Source organism: Drosophila rhopaloa, unplaced genomic scaffold (assembly GCF_018152115.1).
Source record: "Drosophila rhopaloa isolate 14029-0021.01 unplaced genomic scaffold, ASM1815211v1 contig_115, whole genome shotgun sequence".
Lineage (NCBI taxonomy): Eukaryota > Metazoa > Arthropoda > Insecta > Diptera > Drosophilidae > Drosophila > Drosophila rhopaloa.
In genome coordinates, this window is record NW_025334990.1 from 11041421 (window position 1) to 11060639 (window position 19219).

Genomic DNA, 19219 nt, shown 5'->3' on the forward strand with positions numbered 1-19219 from the left:
GGTGCCCAGGGTTGCCAGAGTTCCCATAGCCCGACTCCTGCCGACTGACAGATTAGCGTGTTGACATTAAGTTTGTCCTTTGTCAGGGCAGCCTCACATATGGCTTTAAGTATCGGGCGAATCCAGCTGCACATGCAAATGCTGATGGGGCCACGCATTACAGCATGTTGCGGTCGCTCGCGGTGGGCGGGCGGCGGATGTGGGGGCGTGGCTGCTGCCTTCTTTCCCCCACGTATCCTGGATGATGGCTCCTGTGGCATGTAATGAGTTTTCCATTGCCCCGCACACGGTGCATCAGGTTCCACGAACCTACATCACCGCTGATTTGTGCGGCTGATAATGGGGTGTGCGGTAATGCCGGTAATTAACGTCTTTCTGTCCACCGATATCGGGATATTGACGACCATTGTCAAGGGCGTGCTTTATGCAGAAAAGCCTTCCAAACACTGGCCAACAAACAGAATTAAGCCAAATGGAAAATCTGTCCACACAAAGCATAATACTTTGTTGGGGCAATATTAGCGAACAATGGGTTCTGAAATTGTATTGACAGTTATGCTCAAAATAATAGCATTAATAACCATTAAAGCAAATACTTCAAATACTTTATGAATTGTGAACAATTTTAGAACGTAAATAAAAACAGGATTGATTTATTTATTTATTTTGAATGTTGGTATTTAGATTTGATAAGTTTGAAAAAGTTATAAAGTTATGAACAAATATATATGGTAGCTAGGATTTCGAAGATTTTTATTATTATAAGTTCAATTCTAAATTCAGTTCAGAATATAAAATTTATAAGCTCTGATAGAATAGTAGTGCTAATATAGTCTAATTCGTGTAAATCTTATTTCCTTTTATAGTTTACTGAATGTAAATACCCATGTAAATTGCTATAACAGCTCCGAATGGTCAGTGCTTCAAACCAAAATTTTGTTGTTAAGCATAAGTATGTCTAAAGCAAATGGAAATGACGGTGGAAAACTATTGAAAGCTAGCTGAAAATGGCCAGGAAAATAAAGGGCTTGCGGCCAACGCTTTCATGTCGACCATAAAAATAGCAGACGCATAAAAAATTAATAAGCGGTGGTTGCCCGCGAGCGAGGACGACGCATTGCCGTTGTTCTTGTCTCTGGAATAAAAAACCCTTCTGTCCCGACGAACGCCCCCCCGAACCCTTGCCCTAGACTTTCTTGACCCCCCCAACCCCCCACTATTGTCCACTGTGGCAGACATCATTAATGCATAATTCAAGCGTTTGGCAGTTTTGTGCTCGATGCTTTCAATATTCAATTTGAATGCCGCCCAAAGCGATTCGAAGCGGTTTTGTGTTTGTGTCTGCAGCATTGTTGTCCTTTTTTTTTTCTTGTTTTCTGCCCCATTTTGTTTTCGTCTTCGTTTTCATGCTCGCTTATTTATTTGACCGCCCCCCAATTTCCACGCCCACTTTTCCGCTTTTCCATCACCGTAAACTACCTGCTGCATTATTCAGACGCCTCGACTCGGAATCGAACAAAATGCATGATAAACAATTTCCACTGAGAGAAAGGGGGGGTAAGTGGGGCAAGAGAGGGGCGGAGACAATGGCCGCTTAGTCTCGTCATCTTGCTGTTGTTTTTCCGACCAGTTTTCCCCTTTTTCCCGCCCTCAATCGAAGGCCTCACAGTGTCGTTCAGAAGAATAGAAAAAGTCATTTTTTTAACCCAAGAACAAGGAAAATAACAAGTCCTTTTCAACTTAGGGCCTTTGACGATTTACTAATTACGACTTCATTCTGCATTTATGGAAATAATGATATATAGTCTTTAAAATCAGTTTTATTTAAAATGTAAATTAAGTCTTTATTTAAATATTTAAAGTTTACATTGTTAAAAAGATTGATATTATAAAAAGGTATTATAAATAGATTTTTAAACCAGAAACTAACATAAATGTTGTAAAAATATGTTTAACCATTTCTTTTATAATATAATTTAATTTTAATATATTTCTTGTTCATAAAATATATGTTTGAGTATCATCTTTTAAGTATTGGTAAAAGTTGTTCGCTTGATATTTTCTTTGTGATTGTCAGTGCTAAAAGAAAATAAAATTTCCGTCTTCAGTGCCATTATCTTGACCTCAGCTGTAAGCTCTGCATGCGTTAGTTGTTTATTAAATATAAATGATTGTCACTTGCGGCATGTTGTTGCCGTGTCCCTTTCAAAGTAAAGCGAAATGTTGATGGTGATGATTGCTCGAATTTCATTGAGCCAGGACATGGCTGCAGGACATTGGGGTTCCTTATTGCGATTCCCTGTTTGAGCTGCAATTGCTTGCAATTCTCCCCTTAAATGCGAGGACATGTAAGGCACTTTTCTTTTAGGCGGGCGCCGCTTTGACAAGTCATGCAATTGATATCGATACTGGCCATTTGCTCGTCATAAATGTGGATTGTCACGACGGCATCCCGTCATCAAAGTGTAGTCCGTTGATTTCCACCAACCCGTCAGGACCACCGCTGTGCAATCATCGTCAATCGCCCGATATTGACCACAAAATGCCATTAAAAAATAATTACGATTTTTAATTGGCATTTAGTTGGGACAAAAAATTAAGTGCGTTCAACATAAAATGTGATTACACCCGTTGCACATAGAAAAAAAAAGGGATGGGATAAGCGAGGTGTGTGCAGCAATTAACTTTCAATCGGATTGTCATACTTGATAATCGAGGGTTCTACGGAATCCTTTAGCGTTTTAAGCCTTAGGTTTTTCCAAGCATATGAGCTGCATATAAGCTTCAGGAGTATTAAATTTCACATTTGCCTACAAGTCATCATAGTTAGAAATTTAAAAATATTTCACATCCAAACAAAATTATACTTACTTTATAATATTTATAATATTTTTAAGGGGCTACTTACTAATCCTAACATTTTATAATGAAACAATAATAATACCAAGTACATTTTTTCACTTTACTTAATTGCTGTAATTTTTATTTTAATGCCAAAATCATTTTTTTTCTAACACATTTATGAAGTTTATAAATCTGCTCTTCTTAATTCTTTAGAAAGGGTATTTCAAAATGATCGGTTGCACCTGCAAATGTTTTTATCACTGATTACATTAAAGCTTTTTGTTTGTAGCTGGAAGGCAATCATATGAGGCTGCATGTGTCACATGATGCGTATTGAAGTACCTGATTGTAGCTGGCACTTAAAAATCAATTAACAGCGGCTGCGTCACAAATAATTCCAAATGGCCAGACAAAGAGCTCTTCAAATTGGCAGTGGAATGAGACTGGTAATCAGACAGTTTTTCCGGAAAACCGTTGCATTCCTTGTGATATATTTATTCAACTTCCACTGCGGAAGGTTTGGGCCACCTCAAATGGTGTGGCAACATGGCATTCCCCTAGCTTTTCCCTACCTTTTCATTCACGATTGCGTGCTCTACCCACCGAACCACAGAAGCCCCACCGCTCCACCCAGAAAACAACACTAATTGCGGTATTAAAATAAACTACAATTGCAAATGGCGCATTTTATTTTGAGTCAAAAGGAGGGGAAGGTCCTTGCTGGCCGCACTCGGTTGTTATTATTTGCTGCAGTTGCTGCTATTTCTGTATGCCATTTGCATTGTTGCCATTTACCGCTTATTTGGCGAATTCTTTCCATGTAATTGTGGTTTCGTAATGTGTGACAATTAAATCAAGTTCGTGGAAATTTGTGGCCCCCAAAGCGAATGGGAGAGATTCCAGCGAAGATGGCCGAAAAATGCCCAGGTCCTCAATGGGAACTACTCTTCATAGGCCTTTCGAATGCCATAATCATATTTAAGGGTTTCCTGGAATATTCGTGCGACTGCAACCTCAATTGCAATTGCAATTGCTGTTGACCAGTTGGTTAGCTGGACTCGTCCGCCACTCTTCCACTCTTTTACCATCTGCCAGCCATCGTCCACCGTCCATCGTCCATCGTGCATTGCTGCCCATTGCTCTGTTTGGTTGAAAACCACAAATTAAGCAGAGAAATCCTTGCCGTGCATGCGAACGATGGCGCCGGGGAAAACAACAAAAAATTCAAAAGTGGGGATTATATACATAGAATATTAAACGACTCCGGAATACCCTCCAAATGGTTCAGAAGTCAGTCCAATTTATTAAGCTAACATATTTATATATTTATGTGTATATTATAGCTGATAGAATATTTTTTAAGACTAAAGTTCACATAAAAATTGCATAGTATAAGCTAACTAATATTTAATATCCGCTATTATGTTACGAGTTTTTTTCATTTTTAAGTCCATTTCATTTTCCTATCCAGTAACAAAAGCCAGTAACTTTAAATATTTGTTATTAGGTGCAAGTTTATTAAAAATTTGTATTAAAATATGGCTTAATGTAAATGTTTTTAGTACTACAATTTAAAATTTTATTTACTACCGGTATTGTTGAAGAAACTACTAAATAATTGTTTCCAAAAAGGTAAATACAGGCTACCATAAGTAAACTAAGAAACGTCTTTATAAATATATTTAATTTACTTCAAAAATTAATTTTTAAACGATGTTCCTATATAATTTGTAAGTCAGAACTTAATTATAAGGATTTAAAAATTGAGTATACCCCTTAAGTTTGGGAGTTGGTGGGTATAGAAAAAATACAAACGCAGGCGAGCGCCCACAAACATGCAACATCCCGACCGCAATGTATTACGAGGGGCGTGGCAGGTCTGGGCAGCCAGATAAATGCCCGTTGCTGCTGCTGCTGTTGCAGTTGCTGCTGTTGTTGTTGCAGTTGCTGTTGCTGTTGCTGGCATTGTCGTTGCCATGTTGCCACGTTGCATGCAAACAAGTGCAGAACAGCAGCAACACAAAGACACGGACGCTGACACGCTGGTGCCCGCACGTCAGCGCTCGTGCGTTTATTTGCCGTTTCCGTTTCCGTCTGTCGTCGTCGACGTCATCAGGATCCTGCTTCAGGATCCGCAGCCTTAACCCTCCACTGCCCCCCGTGCCCAGTCCCGCCCATTGCGGTCAATTGCAGAGCTCAGATTGCGCGTTAATAAGTTGCCGTTGTTGCTGTTGTTGCTGTTGCTGCTGTCGTACTGCTGCTGCTGCTGTTGTCACTGCCGTAAGGACTTTGCATGTAATGCACTTGGAAGTATCACGGTTTCCGTAATTTCCATAGGACCCATTCAGCCATTTCCAGAATGGCAACATAGTCAACTAGTCAACGCAGGCACTATCAGCATCAGCAACATGTTGCTGCTACAGAGTGGCAACAGCAACAGCAGCAGCAGCAGCAGGAGTAGATTGCAGATAGCATCGCCAAAGTGGCAACACAAAGTTGTTGGCCCCGTTTGCTGTTGTTGGCCAACAGTGTCTCGACTCGGGCTGAAGTTTTTATGTGCCCGTCCTGAAACTAATAACCGTAATGCTTAAAGTTTATTGAAAAAAGGTGGCCAGGTGGGGTGTGACACTCCGACTTGGCCAGCACTATACTTCACTATATATATATAGTATATGTATGGCATGGCGGCAGTCGGACAGTTCATAAATATTTTCAGCAGCTGCACGGATGCAACTTTTTGGCGTCGCATTTAATGAAGCAGCCACTAGTTTGACCAATTCCCTGTCCTTACTGCCAAAGAAATCAAGAGTTTACACAAGCAAAAGTTTTTCTCCGACAGTCTGGCACTTTTGCTTTCAGCACATGGATGGGCACTTTCTAAGTTCTTCTAAACTGCACGAAAATGGTGCACATTTTGTTCATATTTTGTAGAAACAGATACATATATACAAATTATGTCTCAGAGTAAGGTTTTTTAAATAACTTTCCTTTATCGTGTAATTTTTTTGTACTAAGGATATGATTTTTTTTAAAGAATTTTTCAATTAAAACGTTTGTGTATTCTATTTAAATTTGGAATATATAAATATATATCAATTTGATAGTGACATGAAAAATTATATTTTTTTTTTGAGGAGTAGCTTCCATATTTAAAGCACTTTTAAGAAACTATAACAGTGTGTAGTATGTCAGTATATTGTTTCAGTGAATTCCCTAAATAAAGAAATTATGGGTTAAGAAATACTCAATACTTTTCTAAGAAAAAGTTATAAATTTATAATATCATAGAATATATTTTTGTGCAGTGGAAGAAGAATACAGTTGTGGTCATCTACAAATGATGGCCATATATTATGCATGGGCTCAAAGAAAAATGATCAACAAATGATTGACATCGGCACTGCCCCTAAACTACGTAGTCCCTCCTCGAAAATTCCCACCCGCCAAACAGGAAGTTGCGTTTTCCGGGCCAAAACTTTGGCAAAGTGAAAAACTTGCTGTCAGCATTAGATAAGCGCCACAAGTTAATAGACTTGTAAAACACACACACTTCTTCAGAGTTGACCCCTCGCAAAAAACCTTGGATGAAGAGGGGTGGTGTCTATGCCGAAAGAGGAATTTTATTTATTTGTTTGTCGTTGGCATGTGGCGCGTGTTCCGTTTGGTTTTGCTTCCACCCCAACACTACCGCCATATATAAAAAATAGTGATATAAATAAAAATGTTATATACGCCCACTTCGACTGGAAAGGGGGGCGGGGCAGCGGCAGTCGGCTGGCGGCTTATCAGCCAACTAACAATTTAAGTTGTCAACTTGAAGGGCAGGCCAAAGATGTATATCGCTGGATGGTAAGGCCAAAACTTTTCTGTTTAACTAGACTTTTGCTTAATTTCGAACGTCTGCGGCTTACCCTCTAGTCTTTCGCCCTTTTGTTTGATCTCTGACCCGGTCAAAGTTTAGCTCATCAACAAATGATCCATGGATGTAGCCGGGGGGCTGGGTGATTGACAGCCCACTTCCGTTTTCCTCTCTGCCCCGATGTGCGTGTGTGTGCCTGCTTATCAACTGTAGTAAAAGTTACCAAGTCGATTTCAATTAATCAATTGTCAAAATACTTGACAGCAGAATTTATAACTCATTTGGAGTCCAGGGAAACGGGCGACAGCAGGATGTTGCTGCGGCTGATGTTTGTGTTGCTCGGTGTTAAACTTCAAACACTAGACGACAAAGTGCGGAGACAAACAGAGGTTGCACCAAATCCACTGACAAGTGTAAAAATGCAATCACAGAGGCGAGGCATCTTCATACATTGTTGCTGTGTTGCTGCTGCTGCTGATGTTGCCGCCGTGCAGCAGCAGTTGTTGCTGCTGTTGCTGGCGTTGACATTGCCATGTCATCACTCTCCCTCAGACAGTCAGTCAACTAGGAACTCCCTCCCGCCGTCGTCTCTCGGGGTTTATGTTCTGTTATTTACAATAGCGCATTTTTACACATATTTTTTCAAAGTCAACAACATGATTTTCGCAGTCTACGCTGCGCGACGTGTGCATAAAACCCAAACACAGCAGCAACACGAGTACAGCAGCAACACGAGCACAGCAGCAACAGGGAAACAACATTTACATTTTAAGTAGTTTTTAAATCGCTGCAGACAAACGTCAGCGTGTTGACAATTTATCATGCTCCTGCTCCTTCGCTGGAAAGTGGGTGGGTGGGTGTATTTTGGGTGGATTTGGGTGGTGCGACGTGATACATCCGGCACCACCCGTCGCGCTAAGGCCAGTGCAATTTTTGATTGATTGCTGTCAGCTGGCGGAGTGTTTAAGCACAGACTCCAACTATAAGGACTGCAGCGTATTTGCCAACAGCAGCAAAAGAAAAATAAAATAAAAAATCCGCTCACTGCTCTCTGCGAATTTTCTTTTTAATTAATTTAAGGCCGAATGCAACTTATTGATTTATGTGCGGGAGCCTGCAAATGAGGCTGAAAGGCGCCAGTGGCGGCTGTGTCCACTTAAGGGAAGAATACTCAATTAGCTGCGACTGTGAATGACGATGATGAGCCATGCAGCTACACTGAACAAAAAATTGCACTAAAAGAAGCTGCACAGATAAAAACTTTAAGAAAATATTAAGTAGGGGAATTTTAATTATATTTTCTCATTTAAAAAATACCTTTATTTTACTTACGATTTTCAATAAAAATATTGAGAAACAATTCTTGAAATTGAACGGATTGCATTTGAAATTAATGCAATGAAGTCTTAGATAATTTAGTGTTCAAATATTTCTAGTAACAAAAATTAACAACAAGTATTCTAGCATGCTCAGAAAAGGTTAATTCTGTAAATCTTGTAATTCCCAAGTTGTTTTTTTTAAAGAAAAATAGTAATTAATATGTCAACAAGGGTGTATTGTTCATTAAAATATGAGTTAAGTTTTAAGTAAGAACTTTTTGTGCGGATGTTAAATCTTTAGCTACTCATCTTAAGCCTTGTTTTAAAAGTAAATACGTGACTTAGTATGCTCTTTTCTCTGTGCACTGGACTCCATGACTCACACCTCCCTGCTCGTTAAGTTGATCACACTGCCCGCGGGTCAAGTGTCAGAACAAGTGTAGGGACTTCCTTTGCACGTCCTCTGGCTGCATTTTCACATATGCAAAATTAATTATTTGGCGGATCTGTTCTCGAGCACGGCGTAAAGTTGAAGTTTGCTGCATTTTTTTGCCGGACGAAAATTCAATTGAAACTTTGCAGACGACAGGGAATGCGATTGCGACAAGGCTAATTTCCGTGTTTCTCCGATTTCTCCCTCTTGAGAAGTTTCCCTAAAGATGCCATGCCGATGCCAAAAACTTGCATTTAAGTGGATGGCGGGGCAAAGGAATTTATGAAGTGCCGCGCCCGCGGCTGATTGCCCACCATCCTCCCCTTCTCGTTCATCCAATTGATTGTCCAGGAAGAATCGAAGAATTTTTACTTTATTCGAACTCAAATCTCCCGGCCATCCAACCAGTCGACGGTCATGGCCATGGCCACTTGAAGCGCATTTTCTGCGCCATTTCCATTCCGACTTCTGGCCTTCGACTTCGACTCCCCCTTGCCCCTCGCCGCCTTTGCTGGTTTGATAAATTGTCTGGAAATTACAAATGGACACAGAGGCCAATAGCTTTTAGGCAAAAGTTCACCCGCACTCCTCTTGTTTTGGTTTCGTTTTCGGTCAGGGGCATTTATGGTAATTTAAAATAAATGTGTGGCCCTGTGGAAGGAGCTAAGGATTCGCAGCCGCTTCCTGTCTATTTACGCTGATTTATGGCCGAGCATTGTTGACTCTTAATGGCAAATGTCGACAAATTTGCTTTAATGGTCAATATAACGGAGGCTGCTGCTCTGTTTTTTGATTTATGCCCCGAACCCCAGTCGCCTGGGAGTCACTGTTCGGCAAAAATCCTAACTTGACCTGGTTATCGTACAATCTGTTCATCAGTTTGGCCTTCGCATAGAAACCTGAAAAATCGTGGCTTGAAGATGGCGAACAAGTGCCGCTGCGGTGCACAGACTATTGGCGGGGAGAACAGGTGAGTCATGGAATGTCCTGGATCCTTAATATAAACAGGTTTAAAGCCATTTCCGATTCCAGAACTGTCTTCTGTGAGGGCCCCCTGCTAGATGCTGTCCAGCGGTCGAATATGTTTCCCTGTTGCAAGCACTTCGTGGACATGAGCTGCATTTTCACACCCACCCAAACGATGGCCGATTTCGATATGTTCAGCAATTGCCGCAAGAACGATGGCTCCTTGAGGTTCCTGCAAATGTTTGTCGAGGTAAAATCGGATAGGTCATGACTTAGGGTTTATTACACTAGCTACAGTCTAGTTTCTGTATAAAAACAACTTCTTAATCATTTTCAATCGAACCTTCCTTTAAATCTGCAGACTTATTATACCCTTGCAGAGGGTATTATAATTTCAGTCAAAAGTTTGCAACGCAGTGAAGGAGACATTTCCGACCCTATAAAGTATATATATTCTTGATCAGCATCACCAGGAGAGTCGATCAAGCCATGTCCGTCTGTCCGTCCGTCTGTCCATCCGTCTGTCCGTCTGTCCGTCCGTCCGTTTCTACGCAAACTAGTCCCTCAGTTTTAAAGCTATCTGCTTGAAACTTTCCCAAAAGTTGTCTTTCTATTGCAGGTAGTATATAAGTCGGAACGAGCCGGATCGGGCTACTATATCATATAGCTGCCATATAACTGAACGATCGGAAATGCCATAACTTTGGTGTTTTTAAAGTTAGCAAGTTAGGAAGTTCTATGGGTTTTAGTTTTGGCTAATCAGTCTGACTTACCAAATTTCATAAGGATCGGACGACTATATCCTATAGCTGCCATATAACTGATTGATCGGAAATGCCATAACTTTGGTGTTTGTAAAGTTAGGAAGTTGGGATTATCTATGGGTTTTATTTTTGGCCAATCAATCCGACCTGCCAAATTTCATAAGGATCGGCCGACTATATCCTATAGCTGCAATATAACTGAACGATTGGAAATGACATAACTTTGGTGTTTTTAAAGTTAGGAAGTTGGGATTTTTTATGAGTATTAAGAATGCATCATACAAATAATTTTGGAGAATATAATTTACAGAATATTCTGCAAGGGTATATCAACTTCGGCTCCGCCCGAAGTTAGCTTTCCTTTCTTGTTGTAAGATAAAATATGTTTTGTTAAAGAAAGAGGTACAAATTTCCAAATATTTTCTTTATTTTTTTTTCGTAACCATTGGATTTATTGGCTTTGAATAGCAAAAATAAAGAAAACACAAATTTGTTATATTATTGTTATTGAGCTAAAATAATAATTTCAGAATTACTAACCTTATATTTTTGACTGCAGAAACACTTCAATGATCCTGGCACGGAGTTGGAACCCTGGACTCCACCTGATTGGAAGCCCCAACCATCTTTTCTTATAAAGATCTCCGACCCCGAAATAAAGCAATTCGGATCCGATGTGAACAAAATTTGGCTGCATTTGGGCCGACGCATTAAAGATGATGTCAAGGAGAATCCCGATCAATATTCTATACTCTACATACCCAATCCTTTCATAGTACCTGCCACGGATTGCCGGGAGTATCGTTACTGGGACTCATTTTGGATAATTCGAGGCTTACTTCAATGTGGCATGCATCAAACGGCCCGAGGAATGATCGACAACTTTTTGGTACTGGTTCAGCAATACGGATTTGTGCCTGGTTGCGGCAGGATTTACTGTACGGGACGCTCGAATCCACCACTTCTGATAATGATGGTTAAAGCCTATGTGGAGGTGACCAAGGACGAGAAGTACGCCATTAATTCGCTGCCGCTACTAGAGACCGAATACGAGACCTTCATAAGCAAACACTCGATTCAAGTGAAGGGCAGAACCATGTATCAATATCGGGATTCCTCCGCAGGACCAAGACCAGAAGCCTACAGAGAAGATCTGATGAGGGTGGCCACCATTCGGGATTCTGTGGCCCGCGAAGTTCTGTACACCGAACTAAAGTCGGCTTCCGAATCGGGCATGGACTTCAGTTCCCGCTGGGTTGTGTCGCCCAATGGCTCCAATCAGGGATCCCTTGCGGACACCAAAACCTCGGCCATTGTGCCCGTGGAGCTGAATGCCATTGTCTTTAGGAATGGCAAAATCCTGGCCGAATTAAATCGCAAAGCGGGCAACACTAAGAAGGCCGATGAGTACCAGGATCGAGCTTGTGGCCTGGTCAAAGCCATTCGGGATAATTTGTGGAACGAGCAGGCGGGCATTTGGTTGGACTACGATGTGGCCAACAATAAGCCGCGAAACTACTTCTGCTGCACGAACTTCGCTCCTTTGTGGGCCAGGGCATTTCCCCTGGTCGACACCGATAAGGTTTCCAAGGGGGTGATGCAGTACATCAAGACCAACAATTTGGACCAGCAGTACGGTGGCGTGCCGTACACGATGAACAAGGAGGCGGGCCAGAAGTGGGACTACCCGAATGTCTATCCACCCATGATGTTCCTGGTCGTCGAGGGACTGGACAATCTGGGCACTCCGGCGGCCAAGGCCATGTCCAAAAGATGGGCTCATCGCTGGGTCAAATCCAACTATGCTGCCTTCAAATACGAGAGCTTTATGTTCGAGAAGGTAAATAGTTACTATATATATTTTACATATAATGTAGTTCAGTTATATCAATGACAATAGGTAATGTTTCTATTTAAAAATTTCATTATTTTATTGTATTTTACTGGGAAAGAAACATAATCGTTAACAAATCTATAATTCTTTGGATAATCTTGATCAATGATCATGATATAAAAATTTGTATTCCGTCGCCTAGAAAAGATTACGTTTTTGTCATACAACAATAATTATCTTTGATTCTAATATTTACATAATATACTAATACTTATAATAAATTTTAGAGACATGATATACTTTGCATAGATTGTCATAAGGTTTCTAACCTGTCATATAAATTTCTTTCTTCTAAATTTTTCGGCTTAAAATGGCAGTAACATAACCAGATTTCTTCTCCCTTGTACCAGTATTACTGCGAGGAATTCGGCTCTTCTGGAGGAACTAGCCCGGAAAACACACCAGTGGGCTACGGCTGGACCAACGGCGTGGTCATCGAGTTCCTCTGCAAGTACGGAAAAGAAATAAGCCTAGCCGACGACCTTGACGAGGGCTGCAAGTGCAAGGAGGGCAAATCAGGAGGGCCGAGGAACGGGAAGAACGAGTACATCATCACCAGTGAGGCGAACATGGAGGATCAGCCTTCCAAGAAGTGCTGCCTATGTGGCAATCCCTCAACAGGAACAGGAGTCACGGTTGCGACAGCGAACAAGTCCACAGGAGCAATGAGCGGTCCATATCAACAGGATGATCGTTGCTCGTGTGGCATTGCCCAAAATCAGCCATCTCAGCAGCAACAGGAGAATGGCAAGTGTTCCTGTGGGGCACAAGCACAACAGCAACAGCCCAACCGGCAATCGCAAGTTCAAATGCAGCGATCTCAACCAGGAGCAGATTGCTCTTGTGGAGCAGGAGCTCATCAGCAACAGCAATCGCAGGGCAAGGATTGCTCGCATGGTGCTCCAAGTTCCGCCAGTTGTGGAGTATGTGGTTCGCAGAAACAGCAGCCATCGCAAGCCCAAATGCAGCGATCTCAGATGCAACAAACGGGGGCAGATTGCGCTTGTGGAGCAGAAGCACATATGCAACAGCAAGCCCAAATGCAGAGATCCCAAATGCAGCGATCCCAGCACGATCCCGATTGTCCTTGTTCCGGTCAGCAGCAACCAAAGGGGCAATCTCAGATGGCAGGATCAATTGTCTTTCAGGGGAAAAAGCCATCAAATGATGCGGACTGCGAGTGTTCCGTAGATGAGCGGCAGCAGCAACAGATGCAGCAGCAACAGAAGCAAAAGGAATGCATGCAGCAGCAAATGCAGGTGCAACAGGAGCACCAGAAGCGGGAGCAAGAGCTGCAACGTGAGCAGGAGAAGGAGGATTGCACCACAAAGCCACAACCCCAGGATTGCTCCCAGCATCTCAAGAGTCAGCAGGCGGGGCAGAAGCAATCTGAAGCCACCTGTGGTTGCGATGTCGACGAGGACGAGGACCAGGATCAGCAGAAGGATCAGGAACACTACTTTCCGGTGGCCGATAAACAAGCGGATGATTGCCCAGATCAGGAGGGCTCGTACCCGGAAAAGACGGGATGCGATGGATTTGGCCAGGAGGATTGCCCAGACACACCGGAAGAAGATTGTGGTTGCACTGGAAAGGAAAAGGTGCAGCAGGCACCCATTCCCGAATGTGCTCAGCCGAAACCGCAACAATATGGAGCTACCGATGATTGCAGTTGTTCATTGGGGCAAGGTCAAGGTCAGGGTCAAGGGAAAGCTGACCAGTCGACCTTCATATGTCCGCATTGTGGTGGCATAACAAGTGAGCCGCATTTCAACCACGTGTCCACGCAATCGGTGGGCACCAATCGACCCACGATGGCGGCGGTTGATGGCTGTGACTGCTCCAAGGAAGGTGGTGCTCCAGCGGGTCAGCAGCAGCGAGGCATGTCCAGCATGGGACTCCATAGTGGTCAGAACAAGGCGGTTGCAAGTGGTCCGGGTGGTGCCCAGAAACCCGAGTGCGGTCCCTGCAAGCTTCACATGCCAGAGGAGTATCCAGCGATGCCCAAGCCCATGTTTAACAAACAATTCCCACTGGCGGATCCTCTAAGTAAAATCGGCACTTGCCCCACGGACAAAGGATCTGAAGGGGCAGAGGGGAAAAATAAGAAAAAGTGTTGCAACTGCGATGAAAAGGAAAAGGAACAGGAATAGCTGAACTACACCATTTAAAATCTAGCGAAGGCCAAACAGAAGAACTGGAATCAAAATTTAAGTGTGACACAATAATATTTTAATAATAGATAATAGATATAGATATATACATATACATAGATAAACTTGATTGGAATACTTTCTGAATAGGAGTAAAAATTGGTATTTATTTTTGCAATGGTACGGGTTTCTAAAACCACATTCTTACTGTTGATTTATGAATCAACTATTTGGTAATTTCAAACAAATAATTATCCTGAAACAGCATCTAAGCCAAACAAGTTCATGTAGATCCCCTCTTACATGAGTACAATTTCCACTATGAAAAATATTCAGAGAAAGTGAAAGTTCGAGTGAGAACATCGCCTAATTTCTTCCTTGACATGCCATTCACAATCCACTACGGTTATCTTTATGGGCCTGTCAATATCTTTATGACGCACCCACACCATCCGAATTGATATACATTTGGACAAGGACAAGGACATTTTGGGGGAAAGCGAAAGTATCCTTTGACACAACTTCCGCCAGCTTCTGTCTCTGTCTACTGCGATGTTTTTCTCTCTCTTTCTAACTGTGTGTGTGTGCTCAAGCTTGTAATATTTGTGAGCGAATCATTGATGTGTTCATACACATACACACACACGCACAGCTGTTCAGTGACTCATAAGCTCACCCATACTCGCACATCGAGAATCGAACCGAAATATGCGCGCTCCATTACAACAGAACTCCCCCCCAACCCACCCCTCCCCCCACCACACCATTCATTTCTGCCCAAAAACCCCCTGCTGATGCGATTGTATGGCTCTGATATTATTGAAATGCCATTTTGATTGGCTTTGATGTGTGTGGATGGGCGAGTAACGATTTGATGTTGCTAAATGTTTTATGCAGATGCCCCGTTACCACCGGTCCCATGATGTGATTAAGCGATAAGTAGTCAGCCATGAAGCATTCTGGCCAGAGATATTAGTTTGTTCGCCCGGTGATTGCACTCCACGCTAATTTAATTGAATGGCCTCCTCCGTGTGAGTTTGCATAAAAGAGTTTGGTTAGGTGGATTAAATAGGAATGGGTATACAGTATATTCGAATACCCCATGGCCTCGCGCTTCCGAGTTCCTATCCAATTATACACTTATGGCCATTTGTCAGCGGAATGTGTCAACAGTGCCGCGGCATTGTGTGTGTGTGTGTGTGTGGCTTCATTCTCTGCGAAATAAGACCCGAAACCCACACCGAGCAGCCAAAAGGAAAACCCAAGACTGACAGACAGAATGCCAGGCAAACCGGGAAAACTCGGGTGGAATCGTAACCGCAGCCGAATAACCGAGTCATATCACAGACGTGCAACTGAGCAGCACTTGATGATGAAGAATGTGAGCATCCTTGGCAGCGCCTGCATATGGCACTTAAAGCACTGAAAAAAACATATTTTACTTTAAGCATGCCAGGACAATAGGTAAGTGAAGAGGTAGAGGGAAGCGTTCTTGAAAAAAAGTCACATACTTAGCGTTGTGTAAGGCTCTCATAATTTAATTTTTATTTTTTTACTAAAACATTGTTTTTCCTTTCAAATAGTGTACTTCAGTATTGGTTTATAAGCCCATATTATGCTTATTTCAAATTCAAAGGAATCCTTTGTAAAATTTAGGTAATTGTTTTTAATTTAAGAACTCTTGTGCTAAAACTCAAGCCAATATTATCAACTAAATGTGGTTAAAAATAGTATCGGTCTATTGAAGAACTCGCCTTTTAATACTTTTGTATTATAAAGGTACAAAAAGAAAACTATTTAATTTATCTCTGAGGTGGCTTACAAAATAGTCTATTAAACTGTATTTTCATTTATAATATTGGATACGATTCAACTTTTAGAACCAAAGAATTAAATCTGTTTGTATTCAAGATTTTTTTTTTGGTATACTCCCACTGGAAGCAAATTTTGTCCCTAGTCAAGGAGCAGTGATGAAATGCAGAAACGCTGTAGCCCATCAGTCTTGGGGTTCCTACCCCGGATCCCCGCCCATTTGGCCCAGATCCCCACCACGTCCGTGGCCGGAAATCCCCTCTTGATTATAAGTTTGACGCACCGCAGCTTTTAATGCGGATTCCGGCGGAGAGTCGCGACTAGGAACGGCGAACTGGGATAAAGTTGCAGACTGCCGACTTCGCAGACTGCTGAGTTGCGTTTCCAATTAGACTCTGGGCGAATCATTTGCATGTTATTGACTAAATTAAGTGCCAAGCGCAAGTTGTAAAAATATGCGAAATTGGCCAGCAGACGAAACACAAAGCAAACTATGCGAAATGAAATGAAATGAAACGAGACGACCGAGTGAAATGAAATGGAGAGGGATTTTGGCTCAGATGGCATTATATCGGATGACAACAGTTCAAATAATTCCACTTTGACCTGTCAAAAGGTGCTCTCCACCTGAGTTGTCCTGCTGAGAATGTCCATAGAGCTGAGCTGAGTCTTTGTTTGGCTGCAAATTGAAATTGAAATTTGCATGTTTGCCACCAGAAATGTTTCAATTATTCGCATGCACAAATTAATATAAAATCGAAACAAGCGGCAGGAGCAGCTGCAACAACAACGAGAAATCTGTCATATGTCAAACTTTGCCATATTTAATTTCCTCTTTGCGAAATTAGTTTTTCCTCATCCGAAATTTGTGTGCAGCACATATTCGTGTTTGCCGATTTTTTTTTTCGCCTTCCTTCTCTCTATAAGTCTTTTTTTCGGTCCGCCCCTCACACAGCTGCAATAATTCATGTTCAAAACTACAAATTGAGTCATAAACAACTTTTGATTTCGCATATGGCAGCCATGTCCTCCGGTTTCTGGGGGTTGTGTCTTATTTTTAATACTTTTTCCTTTTTGTTTTGCGTTGCATACTTTTTGGGGTGCATTTGTGGGATCGGATTTAGAGAGGGGTCGTGTTTGCGATAGTCGTGACTTTGCAAAATGGTTTTAAATTTTTTTTAAAGAGGATTTCATTTTTACCATAAAAATAGTGAATTTAACTCTATTTTGTAATCATAAAATATAAAAATTAAACAAATAAAGGAGTTTTGCATAAAGCCTACTGAAAAAAATGTGTATAAGACTACACAAAGAGGAGGTTGTGACGAAGTTAGAGTTTGGTGACCCCGATCTATTGTTTCAATTAATAAACCCTTCTTTAAATAGTGTTTAACAAACACCAAATAACATTTGCACCTCTAGCTGGATTTCCCGGAAGTTCCCATTGTGTTCTAGTTGACCTTTTTAAAAATGCAAGCCCCTGCAGTCGCACTCATTAAAAACAAAAGACCAAATCCTGAATGTGTGCTGTGTGCATATATATAGACGCATAAAACCGCTTAATTCATAATTTAACAGGGCGCACTTTTAGTTGCGGTTAACAAAAACCGAAAGTTGGAAAACCATTTAAAAAGGTATGCAAACAATGTTCGTCCTTCTGGATGTCTGGATGTGGGGCTTACTTATGTATATTTCACTTTTTATGATTTATTTCGAAATACTCTGGCCACACTCAGACACCGGCGGCAGAAACCCGAAAACCCAAAAAGCTTTGCCGCTTAATTTCATTAAAAATTTATGAAATAAAGGCACAGCCAGGATGGCGTATTAAAATTTAATAGTCTGCTCCATGTGTGTGTTTGTATGGTTATTTGCCTGTGTGGGTGCCATGTCTGTGTAGGTATCTCTGTGTGTGTGTGTGTGTTTGTGCTCCATGCGTCATTGTTAATATTGTGCTGCGGTTTTTACGCCGAAAGTCACCAGTGGACGAAGCGAGGGAAAAAATTTGTTGGCCCGTCTGTGTGCACTTTATTTGATGGACTTGTTTATGAGCCATTTCCATGCCATTCCCATCTGGATGCTGCACCTTGATTCGTATTTTTATTAATGTTTATTGCGTTTCGAGCATTTAATTTGATGTCCGCGTCCAAGTCGGCAATGATGAGACGTTAAATGGAATTGCAACTGGAGAGTTGTCCTTATCCGACCGGCGAACCAATTTGCAAATGCACACGAATTGCGGTGTGTGCGACGCACTTTCCCCTCTTCCCTTTCCCTTTCCCCTTTTTTTTTCGGCCAGAAATTGCATTTTTAATATCCTTGGCAAGGATCGCAGGCTGTCATGGGTAATGAATGCGCTGGCAAACAATTATTTTTATATGACTGCTGGATGGGACAGGCGGCTGTCTCTTTGCCGCTTCTGCAGGATTCGCCTGCCACTTCTTCTTCTTCTGTTGCCAACGGTAACGGTAACTGCACATAAAAGCCCCGTTACATACTTGAGAAGTTACAAGATGTCATTTCGGTATCCTGCAATATTCATAACTGCCACCAAACGAGAACACTGCGGAAAACGTTTGATTTGATGGACGAAAACATTTTATGAGAACATAACATTTAAAGATAAGTGGACGCAATATAGTCCACTGATTCTGTAGTATTTTAGTAGCACTAGTTAACAAAAGCCATTTAAAACTTCTTCAGATTTTTAACTTATTTTTTACTATTTCGATATTTGTAAATTAAGTTATTAGAATAATTATTTAGCTAATGAGCAAATAAGCTTAAAATGTGTGAAGGTATAATGTGAAAAATTGGTTTTTAAAGTCATTTTGTTTTGTGTATTGCGACAAAACCAAAAACAAAAAACAATTTTAAAATTATTAAATTTTCAGCTTATAAATGTTACTAAATTTACAAAAGTATTTATAGGAAAATAGAGTTATGTACTTATTATTAATTCATATAAAATACACATATTGTTCGGCCTACAATCATGTATTCCGATATAATTAAGTTTTGAATTGGAGGATAATGGCAAAGCACAACATAATTTTTCGCTCTGCAGGTGCGATGGGAAAATGCACTTTGTCATTTCATTTGGGACTTCCGAAACACCTGCTGAACAATGGCGAACAATGCTCTAGTTACACTTGCCACATGCAACAGTGACACT

General features: G+C 41.5%; 1 protein-coding gene across 1 annotated transcript; it reads left to right on the top strand.

Moving 5' to 3' along the window:
• Positions 1-9289: 9289 nt before the first annotated feature.
• Positions 9290-14357, top strand: LOC108037831. The gene is made up of 4 exons (XM_017114488.2): positions 9290-9425; positions 9488-9671; positions 10745-12025; positions 12430-14357. Exons 1-4 carry the CDS (start codon positions 9376-9378, stop codon positions 14230-14232), a joined length of 3318 nt encoding a protein of 1105 aa, XP_016969977.1. The 5' UTR covers positions 9290-9375; the 3' UTR covers positions 14233-14357.
• The last annotated feature ends 4862 nt before the right edge of the window (positions 14358-19219 follow it).

Excerpts from the sequence above, each read along its gene's own strand:
- LOC108037831 (XM_017114488.2), top strand. The coding sequence starts at position 9,376 with ATGGCGAACAAGTGCCGCTGCGGTGCACAGACTATTGGCGGGGAGAAC. Across the intron at positions 9,426-9,487 it reads ACTATTGGCGGGGAGAACAG|AACTGTCTTCTGTGAGGGCC; the intron begins GTGAGTCATGGA and ends TTCCGATTCCAG. Across the intron at positions 9,672-10,744 it reads TCCTGCAAATGTTTGTCGAG|AAACACTTCAATGATCCTGG; the intron begins GTAAAATCGGAT and ends TTTTGACTGCAG.